Source organism: Etheostoma spectabile, chromosome 4, assembly GCF_008692095.1.
Source record: "Etheostoma spectabile isolate EspeVRDwgs_2016 chromosome 4, UIUC_Espe_1.0, whole genome shotgun sequence".
Lineage (NCBI taxonomy): Eukaryota > Metazoa > Chordata > Actinopteri > Perciformes > Percidae > Etheostoma > Etheostoma spectabile.
The window spans coordinates 17,220,107-17,235,543 of NC_045736.1; the positions used below are offsets into that span (position 1 = coordinate 17,220,107).

The following is a 15,437-nucleotide window of genomic DNA, read 5'->3' on the forward strand; positions in this document are numbered from 1 at the left end:
TCATTATATAGGCTACAGTATGGTAGCAAAAATATGTTTTAAATGCATATGTTTGTTTGTTACAGTATGTATAATAATGAGTAGAAACGAGGAGGAGGAAAGGAGGACAAGATTGCTTAAAATATACTATTTAAATCAGGGTGGGTAAACGAAAAAATATTTTACAACCAATTAAATCTTGAGAAAATGCTTTATTTTGAAAACAAATGGTGGCAAACAATAGACTCTATACATATAGTAATAATATAATAATATTAGTATTAGTAATAATACACAGTCTATGGTTTGGTCCATTAATAATATAGTCTATGTAGAAAACGTGTGAATCAGTTTTCAAGAAAAGGGTAAAACCAACACAAAACCAATGGAAGCCACAACGAAAAGCAGCAACATATAAAAAACATTTTTTTCAAATAATTACCCGCTTTACCAGAGGCCCACCTGGGTCCTGATCCTCTGCTCCTCATCCTAGTCAGCACACGATCCCTGATCCTCTGGTCCATCAGGTAAGTCCTGCTCCTGCTCAAGACAGCACAGCAGACAGCTCCCTCCATCTTTGCACAACACTCCAACCATGCAGAATCCTGTTTGCACTGCAAATTAACAGTGTAGACACGGAGGTTTGGTGATCTTAAGTGAAATATACAACATGACCAAAAGTACGTGGATGCACAAAACATTACTGTCATACTACATACACCACCATAAACAGCATCAAGGCTTTCCACAAGATTTTGGATCCTGACTGCAGGAAAAAAAATTTCTCCATTCAGCTACAAAAGCAATAGTGGGTTTGTGCACTGATAGGTCATGAGGCCTGGCTCGCAGTTGGCATTGTAGTTCAAGTTGGGTCGACACCCAGGCTCTGTGTAAAGTTCTGCTAATGATGGATGAATTTGTTTACACTATCAAGTTCTTCCACACCTAATTAGGAAAAACAACGCTTTACACACTTCACTTCATGTCATTCTAACACAGGAAACAGAACATTGTTGTCTAATATATACTTGGTATGCTGTAGTAGCATTAACAATTCCCTATCAACCTACACTCAATACCCCATAATGACAAAGAGAAAACAGGAACTTATTAAAAACTGAAATATCACATTGATGACGTGATGAGTGATCCGTTAAAGCAGTGTAGATGCTCGGTTGTGTCTGGTGATCCATCCCACCCCCCTGTCCTGCTTCTCCCACGATGGAGCCAACAAGACACTCAAGGTATCAAAGCAGACAGGTTTCTTTTAGTGTATTTATTTTTTTTGGTGTGTGTTATTAATAGTTAATAATGAAGGGCAAATGGTTTCCATGGATACCAAATACTGAAATGTTATTAAAAAAAAAAAGAAAAAAAGCAGCATTTTGTCAGCATCTACTTGAAATACAATGCCTAAAGATAAATGTATTTTGTGTCAATTGACTTTGGTCAATACACTGTAGGTTTGGGTTTCATATTTTATCTTTAGAATGTTAGTTTTAAGTTTGTATTAGCATACACAAATATCCAGAAAATGTCTTGTATGCACATTTGTCTATTTTCACATCACTCACTTCACTGCATATAGCAATTAATAGCAAGAAGTTAATTCCTTCTAAAATGGACTTACTTAGAGGACAACTAAAAGTTTTGAATTTTTTTTTCATCCACAGGAATAGAGTTTGTGTTTCGAATGGCTGGTATAATTCGACTTTACTGAATATTAACATCATTGTGCAACTGTATGGTTGTCATAGTACCTTTTAGGCTCGGGTGAGAAGCTCATCCGGGCCTATGATGACGAAGTACTCTGCTCTGACATTTCCCTGATGATCGTCTCCTAGCAACCTGCTCGTGACAAGATAGTTTAGTTAAGCAGAAAACTGTCCTCTCAGCAACTTGATTAGAGCAACAAACAGGCAAGGAAAATACACACAAAAGCAGCACCAGCTTTTTTTTGTAATTTATCTGTAATTTTATCATACAATTCTTGAAACTGTGCATCCCTTTCTGCAAGTGTGCAACGTGGAGCGAGCATAGACTGCCATAGACATGCTGCTTTAAGGAGCACGAAGAGCCATTGCCAATTTACCAACATGCCACTACGCCACCTGCTGGCCACCTGCTCCCATAAGTTCTTGAACGACAAGGTGTCGAGTGCGACTCTTTTGCATGCAAATACTGTAATTTTGACTTGCTTTTTGTCATTACATTCCCTCCTTTGTGTGCTCTGTCTCCTTTTTAAATACACTGTTACTTTAGAAAACATAAGCAGCAAATAGATAAAAACACAAACAAATTGTGAAAACTACCAAAACGTGACAGCATTTGGGGAAAACGCTGCCAAACAACGTCTGTGCTGCAGTGTTTCTGTATTCAATTGTGTTCTATCATTTTAAGGCAAGGTGGGGACCAAGTAAACCTTAACTAAATAACCTTCTCAAAGTTATATGAATGCAACAACATAACCATCCAAAACATGGCACTTTATCAACTGAAGGATACAAAACACATAATTATTGTTTTTATTTGAAGCTATGCACATTTCTTATTCTAAGTTTGTTTTTTGCATGATTGTCCAAACTAATTGCAAATATATTACATATAACTTTATCATAATTATTTACATACTGTAAATGTGAGCTACTTTTGATTTTTTTTCATGTGGTCCATATTCTACATTTTATTTTATTACAGTGAGTATCAATTCTGTTTGCTTTTGTTGAGCAATTTTTTCGTTGGAAACTGGAATGGTTACCAGATCTTAATATACAAATCCATTTGTCAAATGTGAAGTTAATAGAAGCTATTCTAACATAGGCACCTGCTACATTTGCATATTTACAGCAACCTACACAAATGGTAACAGTGAAGCAAACACATTCCACGTTTTAACAAGCAAAGAAAGACAATGAACAAAACTCACCACTATACAAATCTGAAACTATTTTACAACATGCTGAGCTGAACAGGTATTTTTGGGTGACACTATTGAAAATGTATAAATAATATTTTTATAATGGAACCATAATGTAAATGTCACTACAATGTTACATGCCATGTTTCATGTATTAAAACCTACTCCCATGCCAATGTTCTTTGCTTCAGGTGATTATGATAACATGAGCATAATGTAGATCTTAGAACATTTTAGCAAAAATGTCACCACACTAAACCATTAAGGAGGGGACTAAAGTTCCTACTAGTTCCTCTTCTTTCTATTGTTTCCATCTTTCTTTATATCTTCCTCCGCCACAAATCTCACTTCAGTTTGCTGAGGAATTCGATCAAACCTTGGTGAAATTCTCTGGGTTTGTCCATGTAGCAGGCATGGCGAGCTCCTTCTAACTTAAGTACAAAGTGATGTGGAAGTTGTATGAGGTTCTTGTGGGACTGAGCACCCAGATTTGTGTCGAGGGATCCAAACACAATTAGAGTGGGAATCTAGAAAAAAAGCACATAGGAATAATAAAACGATGAGACTACACAGAATAAAACATGTTTTCACAGTCACACATACTCACACCAATATCAGCACCACAGCTTTGTAAAGATACACAAAGCCCACATACCCGTGGGTGGTAAATCTAATATAACTGGCTAAATTGTTGGTGGCTCTTGTATACTTATTGCATAACAAAGGTGTTGCTTTCTGGTTAAGGTAGTAAACTGAATATCTTTGTTAGTTGGACAAAACAAGCGATGTAGATGTCACATTCGACTTTTTAGGAAATTGTAAGCGTTTCTGACATTTTATAGACCAAACAATGTAAAGAAAATAAATGGCAGATTTATACTGAAAATAATTGTTAGTTGCAGCCTTAAAATGATTAGTTTCCTGCCACGGAGTAAGAAATACTTAACAGCTGTAAAAAACATGCATTGATTCTGTCTCACTGAGCAGCTGGTTTTCTACCTGGACAAAATGTACCGCCAGACTATCGCTGTGTGTCAACTGGTTTCTTGCACCACTAAAGCACTGCATCAACTGGGATGATGAAAAACTGTCCCTTGGAGGGGCCCGTGTCAAATTTGGTTTAAGACCTTCATCCATGCAGTAATTGTTGCTTGTATGGTACACATACCTTAATAAAGTTCTGCTTCTATAGAATAACAAACTGACACACTGCAAACCTGTGGTCAGGTAATATTACATCACTGTACATTGTGACTATTAAAAAAAAGACATGTTCCATACACAAGGCCCCCTAGGGGGTCATTGTGGTCATGCATCACACATGATCCGCAAGGTAGCTTAGAGTAAAGAGGAAAAGCGTAGCGCAGGAACGTTCTCGTATTGGTTGTGCATATGATTGCGCCTTAAAAAGGTCAGTGCCAACGAGGCCAAATTGAAAAAATTTGAACTTTGAGCGCAGCACACAGTAGCAATACCGAATAATGTGCAACCCCAAGGGTAGTACTGCGCCTAGTTGGGCGGCACTGCTCTCCCCATAGGAAAACAATGGGACGCCAGCCTAGAGTGGTTTTGCTGCAGATCGTGCGTGCCCTTCAGTGTTGTGTTCCCCATTTAAAGCACAGTTCACCTAAAATTAACTAAACTCTACTGTTTGTCTACTGTTGTTTCTGTTTGAATACACACAATTTTTACCTCACTCACCTGAATATCTTGGTACTGCTGTGGAGTGTAACTCCGGGTACCGACTGGGGCTATGGAAATGAAGCCTTGAAGCTGTGCGCTGTTCTTCATGAGAAAGGGGATGGAGTAATGTCCACTCATGGAGGGGCTTAAGAGCACAGCTGCCCTGACACCCAAAGACTCCATGAACCTTGAAAGGAGGTCCACTCGATTCTGATCAGTCTTCAAAGACCCCGAGTCCGGTGATTTTCCATACCCTCCAAAAAGAAGATAATTTGTCAAACAGAATTGTAAACGTAATTATTGATCAACATCCAGTCACACAAGTTTGCTTTTAAATGTGTACACACAGTGTTTTAAGTTCTGACTAATTAAACCTCTGTTTAGATTTATGTGGGGTGTAGCCGTGCTGGGAATTGCCTAAGGTCACCCAGCTCCATGGACTAATCTAAAGTAAAAATATGCCAACAGCAAAGCACACATTGCAACCCAACAAGTGAAAAGGTCTCAAAACTGTAAACTCTGCAAAGACTAAAACATGTATAAACCTCACACAATGATAACATATGTCAGTTTTCCTTTATTGCCAAATTTAGGAATACTGAATTTGTTAGTTTTTTTCATCTCAGAGCAGGGAAACCAGCATTCAATGTGTCCTCTTCAGATCTAATCTATAATCAATGTAAGAAAAAGACAAAATTCTGATAATGATAAAAAACATTTTCTGATTTTTGTCCACAAGAGTGCACTACTATCTCATGAAACACAAGCCAGAGATTGAGATCTCTAAAAGTAATCAAGTTCATTACTGTATCAGACCATTCATATTTTAATAAAATAGTTTGTGTATAATCCAGTTTTAGGTGATAGCATCATTACAGTCACTAGCATGAGTGCTGATTAAGACAACCTCAAGTTCTACCTGGAAGGTCCATCGCTAAGGCTTGATATCCATTAGTTGCCAGCAGGGCCATCGTACCAAGCTCTTCCCATGTTTTGGACGTGAAGGCCTGGCCATGCAGAAGGACCACTTGCAACCTGCACAGATAAACAGTTTTGTCTCTCAGGATTTTATTACAGGCCAGACAATTACAATATGTTAGAGCTGTTGGTTAGCATCACTATTGTTGAAAGTAAGAAAGAAAAGTGTCTAAAAAGTGTCTAACAATACTTTTAAGTCTATTGGTGGGGCGGCTGTGGCTCAGTGGTAGAGTGGTCGCCTGCCAGTCGGAAGGTTGGTAGATTGATATCTAGCCCTGCAGTCCCATATTGAAGTGTCCTTGGGCAAGACACTTAACCCTTTCTCCTGATGCTTGTGTGTAATTGTGTGTGAATGTTTATCTGATGAGCAGGTGGCACCTTGTACGGCAGCCCTGGCCACAGTGTGTCAATGGTGAATGCTCCTGTACTATGTAAAAGCGCTTTGAGTAGTCGTTAAGACTAGAAAAAAAACAGTCCATTTACATTTACTTCCAGTGATCAGCACATCACTGTACTTTTCTACATTAGCATCACTACTGTACCTGTGTTTCTATACAAAATTGCACTTCCAAAAAACATTTAATATTTCATCCTTCCTGTCTGGTTTGTTTACTCTAGTTATGATTACAACACAGGTTATATGCTCAGATCTTTTAAATAGGTCACTCCACCTTTCAACTTACCTTGGCAATATCTGCCGTCCAGCTCCATCAATGGGTAAAGCTTCTCTGAAGAACAGTGGTGGATCACCAGGTAGCTGTCCGGTGCGAATAGACACGTTGATGGTTGGAAGTGGTAGAGGAGGGGTGGCCATCAGCCCCATTCTTTGAGCTTCTAGGGACGGCTCCATGCTTCCCTGGCGAATGGATGGCAGCAGCAGGTACAGCAGTACGGTGGCCAACAACACCAGGCCCAGAACAACAAGACGATTACGCAAGAAATTCATTTCGTCAAGATGAACGATCTGGGAAAAAGGGGAGACAAGAGTATTGTCGAATAGCCCATCATATGGATCCTGATTATACAGGAATTTCTAATCTTTTAACACTGGATATAAATTGCCACCCATCAGGACCATTGTGGTTCAACCCATGTTTTTTTTCTTCAGAATTCTAAAGAAAAATAATATATGTATTTTTGTAGTTTTTAGTCAGCATTACTATCAACATAGTCACCATCTGCACTGTTACAATATGAGGAATGAGTGTTGTGTTCATTAATGTTGCCACATCTCTAGACAGCAATTGACCTGATGAGTCAAATTTAGAACACGTAGGAATGATGGCCAAAACTACTAAAAAATACAACTTTGTTAACTTAATGGTGGGCAGTTCTGCCTTCATTAGGTGAATTATGTGTCGGAAGCTTAATATAGAAAGAAATATTTGCCTAAAAAAGGAAAAGCTTCACAAGACAGTTCCTTGGCAAACAAGGTGAATGCTTCAAATTCCCACACACCATCTACAAGTAGACTTTCAATAATTCCATTCCACAATGTTAACCAGTCTAATATGTTTCAACTGTTATAACTAGAGGTGGGACAAAACGAAAACACAAGAAATTATGTAAGTGAACGTTAAGCCTCCAGGATAAAGGGCGAAAAATCTGTGGTAATGCAGAGCAAAAAACGTTAGCTGAGGAATGTAAGTTAGCTAAAATGTGCAAATAGACATCAGCTCGATGTGTCGCTCTTTTACTAGCTAAATCTGTTACGATAGAGTGGGACGATGTAGGAGACATTAAGGATATGCAGCTCCAGAGAAAAACATACCAACACAGAGGCGATAATTGTTGGACACGTTCACTGACAGGTAGACGAGGGTGTCTGCTTTATCGTCATGTCTTCTGCATTGCTGGTTGCCAGTGATGGGAAATGTTGCAGAGAGGCTTCGGGTCGATGCTGGTGGTAGCTAACGTTAGCTTTTCAAACTGAGAAAAGAAATAGCTTAACGCCGGCGAGACATCGTTTTACTGACAAGAAACTACCTTTACATTCAACGTTCCTTCGACAGAAAGTGTCCAATCAATAAGCAGGTAAAAACTGAATAGAAACTGTCACTCGAGAAATGCACAGGAATTTTGATGAATACACTGTTGTAATCGTCTGTTCCTCGTCGGAGCACATTACGAGCTGCACATAACAACACCAATAGTAAGCACCATACGTACTTTCAGCTGAAGCCGTCAGAAAATACAAGCAGCAACAAATAAACTTTTTTTTTCTTTTAAAATTGTGCGTATGTTATCCAGTGAAAACAAGTTGGATTATTATGTGTTATTATATGTGTGCTCTAAAGTAAACTACTTAAACAACTTTCCACAAAGAAAAAATGTTCTTTCCTTCTCTGTTAATTTAAAAGACACATTTGTGCTTTTCGGTGAAGTGAAGGATTAATCCTCTACATTATCAACCTGCTTTGGATTTTAGTATTTCATTCATCAAACCAAAAAAACCTCTATGTATTTCATGCCACTTTTATTATCTATCTGGATAGACTTTAACTTTACACTTGACATTTACAAGGCCAACAAAACGGTTTATTTGTGAAAGCTGTCTCACATACAAATTCAAACCCTCAGGTATCTTGGCATTTTTTATTTACATTCAACTTTCTTTAATATTTACTTGCTTTGGTATCAATTTTCAAGCTTACATCTTGTTTTCTCTATCTTTGTTGTGAAGGAACACAGATCAATTTAAGTTGTCAATATATTTGATACAGATACAGCACATCCTCTGTTTTATTTCCATTTTTAAAAAATACTTATTTCCATTAAAGAGTGAAAAATAGTGTATTAAATGGATGGAATCACAGTAACATATAGTCCCCAGAAAATAATGAAAACATAACAAATACATTCAAAGTAATATTTAAATAATTAAATGAGCTGATGTAAAATGTGAATGTGAATTGTTTTCAAATACAAAACTCTTTGATTTTCACTGAAGCTGCTTCTAAAACCTAATTTTACCCTCCAGGCACTAACTGCTTTTCACTTTGCCTAAAGATTGTTGTTATGGTATGCCTTTGAAAAGGGCTGGCAATATATGCCCTCACTTAATAATTACTTATTTACCTTACTACTGAAACAGACAATAGTTATAGTACTATGGGCAAAATTTGCATGACACATGTGTGACATCTTCCCTTTCTATACCACAAACTGGGTTTTAGTTTCTAGTCACTGTGTCAGACCTGGTTTTCTAAATCTGATTAATATGTTAAGGAGTCTGTGCTCCAACACAACATAATGTTTAAAGATAATGACAAATAAAACCTACAATTATTCTTATACTGCAACTAAATTGAAAGACAAGGGAGGTAAAACAAGCATAGAGGCATTTCTTTTTTAACAAGATTCACAGTAAAACAAATATCCAACATTAAATGGGATAAAAAGAAAACAGGATTTTACGTACTTTAAGAAGCAACATGAAGTCAGATCCACTTAAACAAAGAAAAGTAGTTAAAGTGCAGTATTTTAAAATAGTTTGCGGCAGACATTAAATGCTTTATTGTAATTGTAATTAGTCTGTTAAAAACAGCACAACCCACCACCTGCACACTAGTATCATAAGTCATTTTGGGGGATTAAATAATGTTTTGAGCAGTGCCATGGAGAATAAATACATAACCTATTGTATAAATATGAAACTGCTCAGCTCGCTTCAGTATCGCAAATATATATTTACTCGGCCATAAACTAACTGTAAAGTTTTATGTACAGTAGTTGCTATCAACCCATGTCACTGGTAGGAACACTGACGCAAGCTGCTGTACAAGCAAGTGTGTACAAAATACACAAACAAATCTAAATTAATAATTATTTATAGATCCAGAGCATCACTAGATTTCTCAGGCTGATATCAATATTTGAATTTAAAAAAAATCTGATAACAGCATTAGCCATTTTTTTATTTGAACATAAACACAACCATGTCAAAAGAATCCCTTACATATTAAATAAGAGTAAACAAGACATGTGCTTAGAGTAACACTTTATAATTGAAAGGGCTAAGAACACTGGTGTAAAAACCTCAACAGTCGCAACTTGTAAAACAAACGCAACCATAAAAAGAGCACTTTATAGCACAGGTAAGGCACCATTTGGAACTGAAACAGGCAGGTCCAGCCATGTTGTTTCTATTAGCCAAAAATATTCTCATAATTTATCTCTATCGAGCATAATTAACTATTTACATTTCATTCATTAAGCTAACATCCATTAGCTTAATCTACCAAAAGATACAAACTATGTTTGAAGTGGACATCAGTATTGAACTGCATAGTAAATATATAAAGTTGTCCTTTTATGATGCAACAACTTGTCAACACTGCACTGTATGTTGCTAAGCACCAAATGTACCTTTCTTCCATTTTTTGCTTAAGACTAATGTTTTATGTTGTGTCCATCATTAAAAAAAATGTAAACGTTTAGGTTAAGCAGTCTTTTTTCAGTGATGGTTTACATCTCATCTGGAGGTCAGGGTCAGCATGGAGCATGACAGACACCTTTTTACAGATCAGATCTTTGACATAATTACTGGTAAAAGTTCATTACCAGTTGCAATATTGTTCGATGGACATTAGGTCCAGAGGCGGTCATGAGGTTGGAGCTCTGCCAGTGCAGGAGCTCACCAGACACAAATATTTCTGTTAGATAGGCCTGTGCGCTGGGATTAAAAAGCTCCCAGCATAATAGGAGATCTCTGATGACCAAAGTGACTGTCAGCTGTTGTCAATGCATCAGCATCACTAGTGAGCAGTACATTACCACCTTTTTGTTGAAAAGTCTGAACTGTTCTTTTCAGGGCTGGCAGAAGCAGTGAATAGTTTGAGGCTTCTCAGTTTCCTCAGTGTAGCAGAGTGAGGAGTCCTAGTGGGAGTAAAAGGCAAAGAGGCCAGGTCCCTAAGACAGAGGAGGCTCTATTCTGCCCTTTTTCTTTCTGAGCACAGGCCTCACCCCTGTACCCACTGTAGCATTGGCACTGGAAGTGTGTGCGGAAATGAGCCAGCTCTGCTTGGCCAGGCACGCCTGTAACCTTCAGCCGGCCCCCCTGACTGGTGATGCTGTGCGTTAAAGGACTGAGATGCAGGTACACTTCATTGTCTGGTATTTTGCGCAGACAGCGGCCGTGTGATTTACACACCATCTGACTGCACTTTTCTGCTGCTGTAGACACATTGAGGAGGTACCGGCCCAGTTGTTCCTGAAGATACTCATTCAGGATGGAGCAGCTGGCCTGTAGGCCAAAAAAAGAAAATTATTTTAACCCAGAACCAATGAGCACAAGGCTATTCAGCATCAAATGAACAGAAAGGGTATGACACTTACACTGCTGCTTGCATAGGAGGTGTCCCCCCAAAAAATTACACCTGCTGCTCCGAGTGCAACACTCTCACCAATGGTGGAGACCAGATCTGTCTACAAAACATTTACACAAATAGTTCATTGGTGTACCATACATTGAGGAGAATATTATCACATATCAAACAAACATTCAACATTACAGTCACTATTTTAAATGGTCACTAAACTAATACACTTTTAACTAGGGGTGGGACAAAATATTGATATGGAAATATATCACTGTCCTTTTTTGTGCAATACAAGAATTGATACACCTGCGCCAAACATTGCTGTTTTTATTAATAAAATAAGGTGCTCTAAATAGATTTCCCTAATAGCAGAAGCCCCAGCCACATTTAAATCCAAAGTCTGGAGCCATAGTTGCTCTGTAGTTCTGTAATATGAGGTTAGATATCGTCTTTGATTTTGGATATTGTAATATTGTGAGATGACATAAGTGTTGTCTTTTCCTGATTATAAAGGCTGCATTACAGTAAATTGTGTGTGAGTTTCTGAACTTACCAGACTGTTCTAGCTATTCTATTATTTGCATTTTCCCCATTTAGTCCTTATAGTCACATTACTGAAGATTATTTATCTTAAAGCTAAGTGTGAAGATATTTTGTCAAAGCATGAGCTGTCAATACTACAATATTGCCGCAATTTCAATATTGAGGTATTTGGTCAAGAATATTGTGATATCTGATTTTCGCCATATTGCCCAGCCCTAATTTACAGATTGAAAAATTTGTGCTGCAGTTCTCTAACACTTTGAACTTGCAGTGAATACAGAGAGAACACCTGCACTTAATCTTTCACAGGTATTTTGTATTCATAGTTAGACCGATATTATGATGTATCATTATAGGATTGTCCAACGCTATACTGATTGGAGAATTGCTGTATAGTGAGTGATATTATCGGTATTGTGCGGTACCCTGAGTCCTACCCCTACTTTTAAATAAGTACAATGTTAACCTGTATTTTATCTAACCATCTCAAGGCAGTGATGTTATCATAGTGTCAAGCACAGCCCAAGCTGAAACAATAATGATGTTGTGTAACATTATGTAATGTGGATTTCATTGAGTGCTACCCATAGCAATGTGTGGTCTCCTGGCGACTGCATCCTCCCATCCAATGGTTAAATATCCACAGAACTTATAGATAACTTAATGAATGTTTAAGCCTCCAGTACTTATAAATTGTTGCTATAGCCAACTAACCTGACTTAGGAGGGTCATCTGATTGATGTATGTAGGGCGGGTATAAACAAAAACAGGTCGTGCTAATCCATCCCCAACAGATGCCAGGCGCATTGCCTCCTTTAGCCTGTTTCGGACAAAGAGGCGTCCATCATTTGTAGAGCCTAGTACAGAACCTATGTATATAGATGGGAAGAACGCTGTACATTCCATCCATAACCAGTTCAGTTGATCATTGCGGGCCATCTCCACAACAGGACAGCGGCCTGTGTAGTTCTTCAGACCACTCCTGTAGTCATGGTTGTAACAATCTGGAAACAGGTAGAAGCCCCACAGTTGATTTGGCCTCAAATTCTTGGCAAATTTCAGAGTCTCCAGCATAAATTTGCGAGCTGATAGCTCAAATTCCTGCTGTGCAACTTTTCCCACTTGTTCTGGGGTCCACTTAGGGTTCTTTTTGGCCACCATTTCACGAGATTTATTTCGATATATATCTTTAATATCCCAATTTCGGATCCACAATGGTCGCCACTCCTCCCAGTCAATTACAGCCAAACCTTTTGCCTCTGGCTCACGTATATATTTTTGCAAACCTTCAGGCATCTTTTCATAGTGCTGAGTGAGGCTGGCAAGCTGTGGAAGACCTCCATTCACTGCAGTGCCACCACGCTCATAATAGGGATACAACCCAAGGCGCTCCTTATAGAAAATAGTGAGGTTCTGCCGGACAAAGCCCTCATTGGGGGATGCCACAATGTCAAACTGGTCCAAAGATAAAGTTACGCGATGTCGCGGGGCACACTCCTGTGTTGGGGCATTCCAGGCAAGAAGAACTGGCTTCTGGGAATATAATGGCCATCTTGTCTGCTTTATATCTGGTGAACACAAGACTGTCCATGATGTCAACAGAGTCAGAAGCAACCAAGGCAGCTGGCCAGCTCTGGGGAAGAGAGAGTGAAATCCAGCCTCCATGGTCACTGCTAGCTTTCCCTTTTTCTCTTGAGAACAAAAATAAAGAAGTTTTGTTAAATTCGGACAAAACAACAACAATTAAACCAAAACAACTCTAAATATTATAAAGGTGGTCCAGGGAATGTTCTAAAAATAGCAATAGATGTCCCCCATATTAAATCTGTAAAAAAAAAGGAAATCTTTAGGTCGACTTCTGGGTAATATTTTATAATTCTGGGTAATATTTTATAGTTTCAGGTAAGTTAGTAAAAGCAACATTAATCCATATGTCGACTGAGTTTCAGCGAGGAAACGGTGCAAGGATAACGTTAATTAGGCGTAAACAGTCCCTATAACACGAAGTTACGTTCAATTACAAGAAACTGCTTATTACCAAGTATGGCTAATCAGTCACCTCCTGTTTGATTGACGATACCGTTAACGTTACATGAGTCATTTTCTTCCGGATCTGGTGGCAAATAAGTAACGCGAGATGTAGCGTTAAAGCAAAATACTAACAAAAAAAATCTACTTTTAACATGTAACTGCACATTTGGGTTATCTCTGACGACTTCTTCCGTACACGAACTCAGTAAACGTATATGGCCAGTTAGCTCAAAGTTTCATTGAAACAGACGAACGTGCTAAGTTAGCTAACATCTTGTTTCTTCTCCCTAGTCTGACCTGTTGTGATGAAGCTGGGGACAGGAGCTTAGTCCACTCATGTAACCGTCCGATAAGTTACTTTTCCACCGCCCTGCCATGTGAAAGATAACAGTCGGAGTCCGTTCAATCCATGTTAATGACTGACTAGTCTCGCATTGCAGACCTATCTCCACAGCGATGTAATGATTGACACATCTGCCAGCTAAGCTAAAGGCAGGAGCGACGATGACGAGTAAAACATTGAGCAACAACAGTACAGTGCATTTAGTTCCTGAGTAGGGGTTTTTACATTTATGAACTACATAATTATTCTTTTTTTCGCCATTTCTATTAAAAATAGCATGAAGTTCTACTTGAAAATATATCTATTTGTAACACTTAAGCATTATCATAACCCTGTCTGGTATAAATTTGACTGTAAAATTACATTCCAGTGCCACTAACACCCCTTTAAATAACGATCAAAGTAGTCTGTTCTCCAAGTTGTGCTCTAAATGGCTCTTAATTGACTACTGTCAATACCCGTATACCGGTAATACATCCATACAGAGGCATGAACAAGAACATAATGAACAAATATGAAACAGATTCCTCGCAAGTTATGTTTGATGGTTTTTGTATTTTGTTCCTGAAGCCTAAGTTCAAGTATCTACAGTAAACGTTACAATTGAACCTGAATGAATGAATGAATGAATGAATGAATGAATTAATAAATTAATGGGACAATATATACGCTAGTCATTTTTCTTTTTTATAATGGCATTTGCCCAAATGCAGGAGGAAGGTTTACAAAAAACAAATTGTATTTTCTGTGACCATCCATAAGTATTTCATAGAATGATTTGAACAAGCTTGACCATTATTTACAAAGTACCTAGGCTACTGGCAATATTCAGAATAGGCATACTATTATTATTACAAAAATGATTAACCAGGATCAACGGAAGTACATTTCCAAGATACTTGCCTGGGCCAAGTTCAATCTCAAAACGTTGAAACAAAAATGTGAATCGTGCAGGCAATGCAAGGCTACAAAATTGGTAATTGCAGCTTTGGAACTGAAAAAGATTTATTTCTTGCATATGCTCTGAGAAAAGTAACTTAAAAACTCTCAGTTTATTCTTCCATACATTTTTAGCTTTTGATATGAGTTGGCTTGGAATAGTAAAAAAAAATGCAGTCCAACTGTGAAAAAATAAAAATTATGTTGATGCAGCATAATTATCATTAATAGGCCTACGTTTTAAAATATGTAATTTCTGGATGTGTCCAAACAATGTCTCTTACCAGCAACCTTTTCCTCTCTAATCTTCAGATGAAAGTAGTTTGACTTGTTTGGATCGGGATGCATATATCTCAAGCTTCTTTTTGTGCTTCATCATCAAGAGCTGACAAACACAGTAGTTGATTCTGGGTTGAAATCCACTACCAACTGGTATTTAAACCCCTCCAGCAGGCTCCGCCTCTGTTGAGGAGTTTCTTAAAGAGTGGCCTTTTGCCTGTTTCTCTGACATCATCCAGTTGAGACAGAATTCAATCTAGGCCTATACTGTTTAAAACAACTGTTCGGATGTCATTGACAGGGCACACACAGATTTTCTATTAAGCTTTTTGGCTTCTTTTTTTTACCAGTTTGAACACCAAAGCAGCATATAGCACAGTAAATAGATTGTAACATGAGTCAGCTGAAAGCATTTGAAACCAAA

The 15,437-nt window shown here is 38.1% G+C and overlaps 2 protein-coding genes across 4 annotated transcripts; both read right to left on the reverse strand.

Moving 5' to 3' along the window:
- Positions 1-2,637: 2,637 nt before the first annotated feature.
- Positions 2,638-7,695, reverse strand: abhd14a (abhydrolase domain containing 14A). Of its 2 annotated transcripts, none has more exons than XM_032513589.1 (5): positions 7,330-7,695; positions 6,241-6,518; positions 5,499-5,614; positions 4,598-4,833; positions 2,638-3,423 (listed from the first exon to the last, which is right to left on the reverse strand). In XM_032513589.1, exons 2-5 carry the CDS (start codon positions 6,501-6,503, stop codon positions 3,241-3,243), a joined length of 798 nt encoding a protein of 265 aa, XP_032369480.1. In that variant the 5' UTR covers positions 6,504-6,518; positions 7,330-7,695; the 3' UTR covers positions 2,638-3,240. The 2 variants fall into 2 exon arrangements, with proteins under 2 accessions (XP_032369480.1, XP_032369479.1); XM_032513588.1 differs by having other exon boundaries at positions 6,241-6,521; positions 7,329-7,693.
- A 1,758-nt stretch (positions 7,696-9,453) lies between these two features.
- Positions 9,454-15,151, reverse strand: hyal2b (hyaluronidase 2b). 2 transcript variants are annotated; one of them, XM_032514264.1, is made up of 4 exons: positions 15,019-15,151; positions 12,136-13,112; positions 10,895-10,984; positions 9,454-10,802 (listed from the first exon to the last, which is right to left on the reverse strand). In XM_032514264.1, the coding sequence occupies exons 1-4, from the start codon at positions 15,080-15,082 to the stop codon at positions 10,413-10,415; spliced, it is 1,521 nt and encodes a 506-aa protein (XP_032370155.1). In that variant the 5' UTR covers positions 15,083-15,151; the 3' UTR covers positions 9,454-10,412. The 2 variants fall into 2 exon arrangements, with proteins under 2 accessions (XP_032370155.1, XP_032370156.1); XM_032514265.1 differs by lacking the exon at positions 15,019-15,151 and adding an exon at positions 13,750-14,046 and having other exon boundaries at positions 12,136-13,110.
- Positions 15,152-15,437: the final 286 nt, after the last annotated feature.

Bases quoted from the DNA above. Each gene is read 5' to 3' on its own strand.
- hyal2b (XM_032514264.1), bottom strand. From the start codon at position 15,082: ATGCATCCCGATCCAAACAAGTCAAACTACTTTCATCTGAAGATTAGA. The intron at 10,985-12,135 runs GTTAGTTGGCTA...AATGTTTTGTAG, and splicing joins AGATGACCCTCCTAAGTCAG to ACAGATCTGGTCTCCACCAT. The intron at 10,803-10,894 runs GTAAGTGTCATA...TTTGGCCTACAG, and splicing joins CCTCCTATGCAAGCAGCAGT to GCCAGCTGCTCCATCCTGAA.
- abhd14a (XM_032513589.1), bottom strand. From the start codon at position 6,503: ATGAATTTCTTGCGTAATCGTCTTGTTGTTCTGGGCCTGGTGTTGTTG. The intron at 5,615-6,240 runs GTAAGTTGAAAG...TTATCTGTGCAG, and splicing joins GGACGGCAGATATTGCCAAG to GTTGCAAGTGGTCCTTCTGC. The intron at 4,834-5,498 runs GTAGAACTTGAG...TTCTTTTTGGAG, and splicing joins CTTAGCGATGGACCTTCCAG to GGTATGGAAAATCACCGGAC.